This window comes from Lampris incognitus, chromosome 19 (genome assembly GCF_029633865.1).
Source record: "Lampris incognitus isolate fLamInc1 chromosome 19, fLamInc1.hap2, whole genome shotgun sequence".
Classification (NCBI taxonomy): Eukaryota; Metazoa; Chordata; class Actinopteri; order Lampriformes; family Lampridae; genus Lampris; species Lampris incognitus.
Window position 1 is genome coordinate 26,823,327 of NC_079229.1, and position 12,462 is coordinate 26,835,788.

Here is a 12,462-nt window from a genome sequence, read left to right on the forward strand (position 1 = left end):
GGCTGTATTGGACACAGAGACAGAAATGTTGATCAAATGTGCCGACTGTTTATCACAGAGTCAGCACACGCCATTTACACACTATGTTTTGTGTTCATAGCGCTGAGGAAGACTAGTAGAGTTTTAACAGGTTGTTGCACATGGTCCTAATGTGTTTTGATACACATGGAATATAAATGACCAGTGCTATGGGTTCTTCGCATCTATGTGCCCTGAAAATATGTGTTGTCTCATTTTTGTTTGGGAGTAGTGCACCACATTCACCCTCATGTCCAATTGGCTAACAGTTATTTTTTTCTGTGTAAAATCTATTAACATATTTCACTCCAAAAGTTGGGATAACTGTGAGTAAATGCTTACCAGTTTTTACAAACAAGTCAAATTTCATTTCATCTCTATAGCCCTAAATCCAAATTCAATCCCAGAGGACTTTACAGTAACATTATATTCTCTGCCATGAACCCCATATTCTTAGACCCTTGTTCAGATGAGAGAAAACTCCACCAATAATTAAAAAAAAACAACTTGGAAAAAAAAACACTATTACTATACTACCTTACTGTATGACCTTATTGTGATCTTATGATAAGGTTTGGAAGTAGGTCCCATAGGAATCGGACTGTAGTACAGTATAGGCACTGAAAGGAAGGACACACCGAGAGGAGTGTTTTCTAACTGTGCACAATATATCTGCTGCAAACCATACAGTTAATCAAATAAACTGGATAAAGTTTCTATTTCAGGACATGTAAAAGTTCCCTTACAATTAGTGAAAAATACTATTCCAATGTTTTTCCTGCAGGAGTCCTTTCCTAATAAACTGATGTTCCTTTGCCCTTTTTTATGTAAGCACAGTATGTACCACTTGATCTCAGAGATGGCAAAGTTTCAAACCTTCATTCTGTCATGTTTTGCCATAGTTTCCGTATTTAAAAATCAGGTGATTTTACCAGCTGTTCTGATATTGCAACGCTGGTGATGCCATGACCGGGAAATATTTAACGCTCCGACCAATCACCATCAACTTACTGTTTGAATAAGCCCAATCAGTGGACAGCTCACCTGTCAGTCACAGTCTGGCAGCCAATCTAAATAAGTTATTTAAAAAAGGCGCTACATCCACCATAAACAGTGTGTTTTCTCCAGAGAGGCTTTGAAATTATTAAAAATAAATTGATTTTCAGTTTTGTTTTTTAAAGAAACTTCATTAACATCCTTCATAGGTGCTGGGAAATGATAATGAATTGCCATAAACGGATAAGATATGATTCCTTTGACTGATATAAGGTCCAGTGTTTTCTAGGCTCCTCTCTGTACCTGCTTCAAAACACACACATATACAGTACAGTATGGACAGAGAGGGTAATAAGGTTCGAGTGAGTCTCACTGACTTGCTGGGCCACTTCTCATTCTTCCTGTGTCCAGTCCAGAACAAAAGCCATAAACAGTCATCATTTCCAATTTTGTCTGAAATATGCCACCTACGACTCTATCCAGAATTTGTCCCTCACATAAACGTGGTCAAATATATTCAAGAAATACATGTCATGCATTGCAGCCCATTATTTTTGAATCACACAGAGAGCATGAACAAAAGTTTTAATAACATCTGTTGTTGTTCTTTAAAGGATACAAAGGTGAATTTGACGAGTCCTTCCCTTCACCCAGACGTAAGTTTGAATTTCTATTTTTTTTTCTTTTTCAAAAACATATTCCTAATTTAAAGTTGTTGTTTTGTTTTTTTGGTTTGTCCATTTATGTATTCATTTGGCATTGTCAGAAATGACTCATATGTGATTAACATTGGGCACATGGATGAGTCCTCATCCATGATTGACTGACTGTGGGGGAGCTGGGTGGTGGAGGGGCTTGTGGGGGCTGCAGCACTAACAACTCTTCTATTCTTCTGACACTTTGGCAAATGCAGGGGCGCGTTCTGAAGGTAACAGGGCCACTGGAATCTGGTTTGAACTTTACTTCTGATGAACTTGCTGTATCCACTGACTATGTGTCTGTGCATGACCACTCTTGTATGGAAATTTAGAGTTCGCACTAGTCATCTGAAATCGAGCTAAATCTCATTATTTCTTTGTTGAGTGTGCCTATCGTAGTGAAATAGAGTCTTGGAAGTAGAATACACGGGTGAAGTTTTATTCACTAAGTAGATTTTTGATTGTAGATTGTAGAAATAATTTTGTGTTTGATTTTAGCTGTTGCAAAGTGGTGTTGCAGTGCAACTGAAAAAGAGAAACAGAACTGCAAAGACCCTGATCGTACTTTTACATTAATATGCAACTTATTAGAAAATTACTTATTTTTTCTTTTTTTAATTTCCACTTACGTTTTACACATGTCCATTGTGCTTTCACTATAGAGTGCATGACAGCAAGTTTCCTACGTTCCCTCGGTTAATTCACATTCACTCATTTTGGTCTGTACTGTGTGTTGCATTTGCGTTGTCATCTCTTTCACAAATCCACCTTATAAATTGTTCTTCATCCCTTCATCCGTCATCTGTCTGAAAGTTTTTGATTGAGAATACTTTGGGTTATTCTGGGTTTATAAATGACTTCTTAACATGATAATGCCACATCATGTCACTTTGTCTTGCAGCCTAATTCCTTGTTGTCCCTTTCATATGTAACACAGTCATCAAACATGTCCGAATTTGCGATGCTTGCTACTCAGCCACGTGAGCGCAAACGGTTGCATGATGGTCAGCATGATGCCAATTCAATCTCTGACTCTCTCCATCTCCTGCTCCATCTTTGTAGATGGCCTGGTGTCAGAGTATGGCATCACCTTCCAGACTCACATCGTCAATACATTTGGCGTCTCCTTCGGAAGGGAGGGTGAAACCATGAGTCTGGGGTGCACTGTCATTATCTACCCTGCCTTGCACCGCTACCAGCCGGAGGTGCAGTGGTACAGAGACGGTAGGTATGGAGAGCCTGGAGCTGTGAAGCTGTTGTAGCTGTGTGGTGTGGGAAGACTGGTGTGAGATATTGCTAGTTGTTTTCTTGGCTCAGTTTTCAAGACCCATCCAAACTTGTCATCTGTATGATGCATTAAGCCAGCCACCGATCCACCCATCACTACTGTATGTACGAGCCTCTCTCGTTGCTGATGGGCACCAAACAGTGAAATACAATCTGATCATGCTGTAGAGCACTTGTGATGATTTGGATATTTGGTTGATGATTCATTTAGTTTGCAGTGCAGGAGAGGTGAAAAAGCCCCTTTGAGGAAGACACCCACTCATTACTCTTGCTCATGGGTGCTAAAGATGGGATAAGTACTTCGATTATACTGTTAATGATGAAATCACATTTCGGCAAAGGATTTTAAATTGTAATCCTACTGTACATGCAAGTTTGTTCACAGAAATATTCTGTGAACCAACATTTTTTTCCTGAGAGTGGACACTAAGGAAGTTTGAGCCCTCATGAAATTAGTGCAAGTTTTGTAAAATAGACAGATTTCTCTCATGCATTTCTCTACACAGAGTATTTTTTTTCATCTTCTACTGGGGGTGGGGGGCAGAAATCGTGCCGGTTATTATTATGCTCACAATCTAATACCCATCTTCCAGATGTCCTGCTGACTCCCTCTAAGTGGCACCACATGCATTGGAGTGGAGACCAGGCCACGCTAACCCTCACACACCTCAACAAGGAGGACGAGGGGCTGTACACCCTGCGCGTCACCACCAAGTCCGGATATGAGACCTACTCTGCCTATGTCTTTGTCAGAGGTACGGCGCCCTGCCTTACCTACCTGCTAACAGCTGAGACTAAGTGCATGCTGTCTTACTGTGTCCATTACCTCTTTTGATATTTGGTTTGTAAAGTTAAGGGTTTTTTTTTTTTAAATCAGTTTCAACATCATTTCGGGTAAGAGGAATTATAGTTAGTGTTAAAGTTTGGCTACTTTACGATGTGTGCAATGAGTTTTCTTCTAAGACTACGCCCTTTGTATTTATTTTATTGATGTATTCCTCTAGCCGGTCACAGCCTCTTGTTTACTTGTGTCATCATTGCTTTGGCTTGTGCTCTGCATAGCAGGCAGTCAAATGTCGATTAAGGTCAAAGTCACCGGGCCACATCCTTAGATAGCAGATAACACTGTGAGTGCATGGCCTTTTTAAAATGGAAGTCACTAGTTGGGACTCTGGGCAATGGCAATTACCTGGCAGCGGTTTGAATAACAGGCGGAGGAAAAGGTTCATCCCTCAATTATTGTTGTCCATGTATATGATATGACCTTTCGCAGCATATGTCCCTACAACGGAGTCATTTCTGATGCGCAGAGTATGAGCGGGCTGGAAAATAAATCCTTGGCCTGGGTCAGGGCCGGCCAGTGAAGGAGAGGCCAGGTACAGTCAGGGTACGCACGATGGGGGATATTCGAGCCCATGGGCGAGCTGGGCTATATTCAGAGCTCTGCTATGGAAAAAGATTGGCTGTGAACAGAACTGGATATGATAAGGCCCTGCTTCAAGAACAAGACAATGCTTGAGCATTCAGTGGAGATGGCTCTTAAGCCCCCCCCCCCCCGCTATCACAACTCTTTGTGAAAGTTGTTTATGCCACGTTTGTCATTCTGAAAGGTGTGAAAGATCTTTTATTTACACATCCCACTTGAAACTTGTCAGCAGACTACATTGGGATTTTTTCCATCCATCTACATTACATATTAAACACAGAGATCACTCTATCTTTCCCTCTTTGTTAATCTTCCTTAAAAAAAACCATTCAAATCATAGTCAGTTAGTCAGTATTTTGAGATGATTATTTCGGGAAATATATTGACTTGGTGAAATAGTTGCCGATCTGAATACTACCTTAGATCAAATGCTCTACACAACAAGTAAACAAAACCCTGATGTTACTATAGGGGACAAGAATGAATATACCCATAGCCCTGTGGCGTTTCTCTTTAAGAGCCGCCTCTGATCCTCTTTCACTCAGAGGAATACCGCGGCTAATTCTGTCCACCTACCGCAGATTGAAGTCCAGCAACATGCCTGCCATCGAGTCCCAGAGATGTACAGCTCAGCGACCAGCGGAAACCCAGAAACACTGTAGATAACTGAACCAAACCACTGTAATTCTGACTGAAATCAGAAAACCTGGCCATGACGTGTGTGTATGTGTGTGTGTGTGTGTGTGTGTGTGTGTGTACGCGCAGTGGAGTAAGTTTCACTTGAACATTGGGGGGGGCACATTTTGGAAATTTTGAGCATCACACATTTAATTTCCTGCATTCTGGTGAATTTGTATGCACCAATTTGCTCTTTTTCTACATCAATTTATTGTGGAAATGTCTTATTTATGTAAAAGAAAAACAACTTTCAGATAGGCTAGCCTATCGGATATCTTGTTACTTTCCTCTTGCTCATGTTTGACTCTGTGAATGAAATGAAAGTAGTAGATGCATTTGAACTATTACAATACCCTTGGCACAAATTGGTTTGTAGATGTACCTATTATGTTATCTCATGTGCCCGAAATTATCAGTTCAAGTTCATTTAAGCTAACATAAACGTCTAGGGACTACTGTTAGCAAGCGCTAGCTAGCTAGTTCGTGAGGGGGTCTGAACTGATAACCCCAAACACAAGTTATAAACTAGATAAGGCTATAATTCATCCGGAAATACGTAAGAAAATCTAACTCGGAAACCCCAAAGGGAAGAAAGGGTGGTGTACTGGGCTAGACAAGCAAGCTGGCTAGCTACGTTACTTACACTTGCTTACACGATCATTCATGCTCCGGTCTCCTGGTTGTCAGTAGCAACTGCAAGACAGCAACGAGGTCGGCAATCCCATTGGCAAGGTTAAAATGGTATGGTCCAACATAGGGGTGTATGAAATCATTGGAAAACAAGTACGAATGACATTTTAGGTAGTTCGACTGTCTGTGTTGTTATTTTACCTTTTTTGGCAAGGGAGTTAACATTATCATTCATGATATATTTTTGGGGGGGAACAAATTCACCTCTTCTAAATATTGAGGGGGACGTGTGTGTGTGAGACTAATCTCGCAAATTTCTGGGCCTATGAGTTTTTTTGGGGGGTTTTTTGCGCAGTTATGGCTGTATGATGAAGAACCTCTTGTGGTTGCGGTGATTAAAAACCTTCGAATAAGTTTGTTCTCGTTATCGTCGCTCGCTCTCTTCTTTCACTCTCTAGCTCGCTCAACCAGCACTGCCTGATCCCGGTCAACAGTGCGCATGCGTATGCATGCACGACTCACATCTACGGTTGACTCACATCAGGCAGCGAAATGATCAAAAGTTATTAAAAGGATTTTGAAAATAAAAAACGCGAACGTTATAAAGGAACAACTTCCTCTTGACTGCAGTCAAAACTGGAAATGTTGTATAGTCTTGTTGCTGCACGATCTGAGTCAACCGTTGATGTGAGTCGCACATGTGCGAGCGTAACCGGTTTGCCCAGCTTTATTATATTGTAACGTGCATGGATAAGAATTCGGGTGACAACGCAACAACATGAACTGCCGTGGCCGGGAAGCGAACCCGTGTCGCCCGCACCGCAGGAGACGTCGCTAACCGCTCGACTAAAGGCTCGGGCCCGCGAGCCAGCGGCCAGCGTGTCTTCTTATCCATGCACGTTACAATATTAACTGACTGACTGTTGTTTATTTATGTTTGAGTAAGGGGCAGGTAAAATAAGATTTTTCTTCTCCCTGCTCCTTTTCAATCGTGGAATGTGTAAATTGATTTGTGTTTGATTGCTTGTTTCTGTCTGGGGCTGTGCATGACCATGAGTGGAATAAATAATAATGAAATGAAATGAAATAGATGGTGATGCCGAGATGGAAGGTGCCCCAGGGTCCCCCCTGGATGTACGCTGTCTGGATGCCAACAAGGACTATGTCATTGTCACTTGGAAGCAGCCAGCTGTCGATGGTTGCAGTGCCATCCTGGGCTACTTTGTGGACAGGTCGGTAATGGCGCCACAGCGTATACTCCCCCTACACACACATACACACACACACACACACACACACACACACACACACACACACACACACACACACACACACACACACACACACACACAGATTATATAACACAACTATTTAAGTATGTGGTGGTCCAATGGAGGCGAGTGCTTTGTTAGTTTAGGAAATAGGATGATCCCGGTTTTAACCACACACAGCTGTAAAAACAGCCCCTTCCATTACTTGAAATGAAACCTTTTAATACAAGTATTTGAGGTTCTCTTGACAGCTACAATTTCTGTCAGTTTTTACAAGACTTAAATGACAGGGGCAATTTCACCCTGTTACTTTAAAAAGGTGTGTGATTTCTTGAATATGGTTTTCGTTTTTTCTTCATTTCTGTGTTCAGATGTGAGGTCGGAACCAAACATTGGATCCAGTGCAATGACACCCCTGTCAAGTTCGCCCGGTTCCCTGTGACTGGTTTGGTAGAGGGCAGGTCTTATACTTTCCGTGTGCGCGCTGTCAACAAAAGTGGCCTGAGCCCCCCGTCCCGCGTCTCTGAACCTGTGGCTGCCATGGACCCAGCTGACCGCGCCCGCATGAGAGGTACTTTAACCTGGATAACCTTTTTTTATATGTGTGTGTGTGATGGAGACCCCACTCATCCAGTGTTGTTCAACCACATGCCACAACTAAAAATGTCATGTCAAAATTTAGACATTTGGCATGTAAAAATATGAAAATCCCCAGAATGAGCAAAATAAACTGCTGGGTGGATAACATATTTCAATTAGGTAAGAGTTCTTGAAACAAGATAAATATTTCTAGAACAAGATAAATCATCTCTTGATAAGTAAATAATTCATGAAACAAGATGGTAAGATAATTTCGGTTTGAGACTGTCAGACTTGTTCAGATAGACCATTCTTACAGTGATTAAAAACCATGTGTACATGCATATTTTCGACAATACACCAGCTGATTTCATTGCTATTGAAGCAGGAATCCCAGAAGATTGCCGTTTCTGTTCAGTTCACAGTGATACTGATAATTTGGTGTTTGACCACTTCAAGTCCCTGAAATTCATCTGAAATGAAACAAAATCACCAGTGCTGTTTTGTCCATCCCATCCCATCTGTCAAGCAACAAAACATGGGTCAACCTTAGTTTTAGGCATCTGTTGGCACAGGTCTCTTCCGAAATTGTTCTGCCATATCTGCTTGTTAGCCAAAACTTTAATCCTTCTTATATCCGGTAAAATCCCACTCAACAATGACCATTAAAATGACCAACTACAAAAGTGTTCAGGATTTGGATAATTCCTAGATTAGCTATTGTCATACATTATCAATAGAAAGTATTAAAAAAAACGACATCTGTTCTTCATGTAAATCTTCAGAATTGTAGCTTTAAGATATCTTCAACCAAAGAAGAATGAACAGATTAGCAAAATTAGGGAACTAGTGACATGCTGGGACGCCACTGCGGTTGCCTATTCATCATGAAATGGCTATCCTATTTTATAGCCATTTCTTGTTATATTTAGACAAAAATCTGGACCATTCATGATTTCTTGATCCCTAGATATTATCAAGGACTAAATCAGCTGTTATCATATCCTTTATTCATACTCCTGACATGAATTTCATTCATGAACAAATGAATCTTCATCTCTTCATCTTCAGGTACCTCTGCTCCCTGGACCGGCCAAATCATTGTCACAGAGGAGGAGCCTGCTGGTAGGAATTTGTATGGGCACTTAAGTCATTGTGTTGAGATGCTGTGTTAAAGGAGACCTGACTCTTAACGTGTCTCCTTTGACCCTGCCAGAGGGCGTGGTACCTGGCAGACCCCGTGAGCTACAGGTGACGGAAGCCACCAAGAACTACGTGGTGCTAAGTTGGATGCCACCCGGAGAACGAGGCCATGAGGGCATCATGTACTATGTGGAGAAGGTCAAATTTACTTGCATTTACCTTTGCTTACCCAAATTCACCTTTACAGTTTAAAGAATAGGAACAAAGCAGTTTGTTGGTACTATAACAAAGTGTGCATAAGCGTGCCTGTAATGTGTACCTATTCTCTCGATCTGTATGTGTTTGCCGTCCATAGCTTCTTATCAGTACAATTAGTCCCTCTTGCAGAGACTGCGTGCATATTGTATATATAAAGACCCTTGTTTTATGAATTTCAACTTGTGATTTTCAGCACTCGCTTTCACTTTCTTACTTGATCCTTTATACTTTGAAATATCTGTGATGGGGGAACCTTGAATCTCTGCTCCTGGTGTTTCAGTGCGTCTCTGACACAGACAGCTGGCAAAGGGTCAACACAGAGATCCCGGTCAAGTCTCCCCGCTTCGCCCTGTTTGATCTCGCTGAGGGGAAATCCTACAGCTTCCGTGTCCGCTGCTGCAACTCTGCTGGTGTTGGTGAGCCCTCAGACCCCACTGAGGCCACCACTGTTGGAGACAAGCTTGGTAAGAAGATACACACACACCATTAAAAGTACTAGGCATCCGCTGTTGAACTCATTATTAAGCCTGCGGGATGTCGTGGTGGCTCAGCAAGTCAGATCAATATTATTTAGCTTTGAATCTAATTTGAATCCATTTTCAGCACCTTTTCTGGATGTATTTATGTTACCCAAAGGTTTAGTTCTCAACCCATCTTCCTGTCCGTAGATATCCCATCACCCCCGGGCCGTGTGGTTCCCACCAGAAACACAGACACATCGGTGGTTATCTCCTGGGAGGCGTCCCGTGAAGCCAAAGAGCTGGTGGGATATTACATCGATGGTAGCATTGTGGGCAGTGGTGTCTGGGAGCCCTGCAACAACAAGCCTGTCAAGGGCACCAGGTAAAGTAATGGAAAAAAATGCAGTTGGTCGTTGCCTATGATCAGTTGGTCCAATAAACCATCAGAAATGATGTCAATACTGATCAATCAGACCCATTATTAATGTTATTAACTGCAGCTATGTTTATCCTGTTATGCTAACATCACAGCATACCAAGCCTGCCATGTTTTTAAAATTTACATGTGCTTTAACCAGAAGCTCTCAGCAAACTCACTCACTAAGATAGTCTTGGGTTCTTTAATTGGTCATTTAAAAGATGGCAAAGGGCCCACTTAATCTTGTTGGGTTGTTTGTTACAAAGTAGTGCTGGTAGCAGAGGCCCAATCACTTCATACTTTCAAAACTTTAAATTCATGTTAGTTTTTGTTTTTTGTGTCACCTTGTATGCCCCATTTTCAGGTTCATCTGTCATGGCCTGAAGACAGGGGAGACGTATGTGTTCAAGGTCAGGGCGGTGAACGCCGCCGGGCTCAGCGAATGTTCCCAAGAGTCTGAGCCTATTGAGGTGAAGGCTGCTATTGGTGAGTAAAATGGAAAAATCAGCTACTCTGACACAAGATCATAGGAGTGGTAGGATATCATGTGATATCTTTATACTCTAGATGTTTGGTTTAAAGTAAGAGCCTACTGTCTGGATAGAAATATATGTATACCTCCTGCTAGCTTGTGGTTTGTGCAGAACAAGATGTCAGCATTAGTGTTCTTACAGGGTATTTTACTGTACGTTAATACATTGTAGGCCACTGTTCTACTGTCCTGTCCAGTGAGACATGTCTTCAATTCTGTGTACCATCCACACTTTTCACGTACTCCTCTCCCATGGTTCCACTCTGTTGCCCCGTCACGTGATATTCTGCACTGTCGTGTGCTCCCACTCCCCCCACCTTCCACCACCACCATACTCCTCCAGTCACATATCCCATCACCTCCACCCCTGCACAGCCCGAGGCGGGGTGTTGGGGGCCAGGATTTTGTAGACTTCCTCTAACTTGGGTCAGTGATCCAATTCAGCGGTCGTTACAAATCAGCTCGCCTTCGCGTTCGTCTTTTCATGATGCCACCACCACTACCCTCCCACCCACCCACCCACCCCAAAACGATTTTCCCTCACCTATCCCGGACACGCGATGTGTCGGCAACCCCACCCCTACCCAGTGCTAAAGGTACTACCCCCTCCCACCACCACCATCCAAAGGTACTTGCACCAACCCTCACCAGAACCCCCTGATCTGCATTGTGTCTCTGTTTATCCTATAGCCTAGCATCTGGGATTTCTAACCCAACAGATGAGTCGCTCTGATCTGCATGTCAATCACAAGAACATCACTTCAATAAAATTCCTCCTACATATGTTTTGTATTGTTGAATGGTATAAGTTATCTGTTTGATTGAGTAAAAAGTGAAACATATATCTATGACATTTGCTATAAGTAGATAGACCCATGCAAAGCAGAGCGATGTTTCTGTTCTAATGTGTCCAACCTGCATGGGACCTGCATCCTATTAACCTCTGCATCCCAACAGTTGTTTCATTCTGTATTTCAGCATGGAGACATCACTCATACATTGCCTAGCTTGGATGGTCTCTTTTTCCTTATCCGACACACTTAATTGTAATGTCAATGCATTTCCAAGTTAGAACAGTCAGTCACAAGTGCCAATATCCAGTGTACACGTAACTCTCAAGAAACAAGTAAATAAACTCAAAACTGTTTCTGTCTTAGAGTCCAATTAAAATTGTATTTTTTGCATTATAAACATGTCTGCAATGACTTCTGCTTGATGAACTATATCAGTACTGGGCATAATTGGCCAAGATCATTTAAAAAGAAAGAATTTTTCAATAGAAAAACAATGTAGCTGTGCTGCCCTTTTTTGGTTGAAATTTCCAGCCCTTCTGCACTTCCTGTCCCACCCAGTTGATGCTTGAGTATCAGAGGTTTCGAGGTAGCTTGACGTCAGCGGGCAGAAACTTAGGGTGTTTTCACACTTCAAATTGAGCTCTGGAGGGCTTCTTCCGCAAGTCTGGTTATTTTAGCATATGTGTTTTCATATTTTTATCATTACAGTAAGTAGAAGTAATAGCAATCAAATTTGTAGATCATCATCTTCCAGTAACAATTACTTCAGCTTTTTAAATGTTTCGGAGGTGATAACTGACAAGTCACAGATGTGCTGAAATCCATTGACATTATTATTAAGTATCAGGTGTTTTTTTTTCTCCATAAGGGCTTGTGCGAAGCCAAACACACACACACACACACACACACACACACACACACACACACACACACACACACACACTTGCTGTCCATTTTTGGCATAGCTGCCCTTTCTTATTAACCAAAATGAAGCCTACTAATGTCCTCAGATGTTACTTTTTGATCATCTTGTCTTCATTTTTTACTCTCAGACAGATGAAGACATTTTTACTGAATTTGATAAGTAAATTTATAAGATTATGTTTTCTGTAGTCTTTTTTCTGCTTGTCCTTCTTAGTCTTCGAACGTTATACCACAGATTTTAGCTGTTTTTTGTGAATGAATCATCTGCCTGTGTTAAATAGCTGCCTTTGCTTCTCTCTGCTAACTCCTGTAGGGGGCGGCATTCCTCACGGTGTGTTGCCGGAGATGG

The 12,462-nt window shown here is 41.9% G+C and overlaps 1 protein-coding gene across 1 annotated transcript in view; it reads left to right on the forward strand.

Annotated features, from left to right (window-relative positions):
* myom1b (myomesin 1b) overlaps nt 1-12,462 on the forward strand; it is a 35,007-nt gene that overhangs the window by 9,621 nt on the left and 12,924 nt on the right. Inside the window, exons 7-16 of the mRNA XM_056299287.1 lie at nt 1,629-1,670; nt 2,775-2,936; nt 3,593-3,754; nt 6,824-6,965; nt 7,376-7,575; nt 8,655-8,708; nt 8,800-8,924; nt 9,265-9,448; nt 9,653-9,827; nt 10,228-10,349. Of these exons, the coding sequence (XP_056155262.1) occupies nt 1,629-1,670; nt 2,775-2,936; nt 3,593-3,754; nt 6,824-6,965; nt 7,376-7,575; nt 8,655-8,708; nt 8,800-8,924; nt 9,265-9,448; nt 9,653-9,827; nt 10,228-10,349 (1,368 nt within the window). The remainder of the gene's footprint in view (nt 1-1,628; nt 1,671-2,774; nt 2,937-3,592; nt 3,755-6,823; nt 6,966-7,375; nt 7,576-8,654; nt 8,709-8,799; nt 8,925-9,264; nt 9,449-9,652; nt 9,828-10,227; nt 10,350-12,462) is intronic.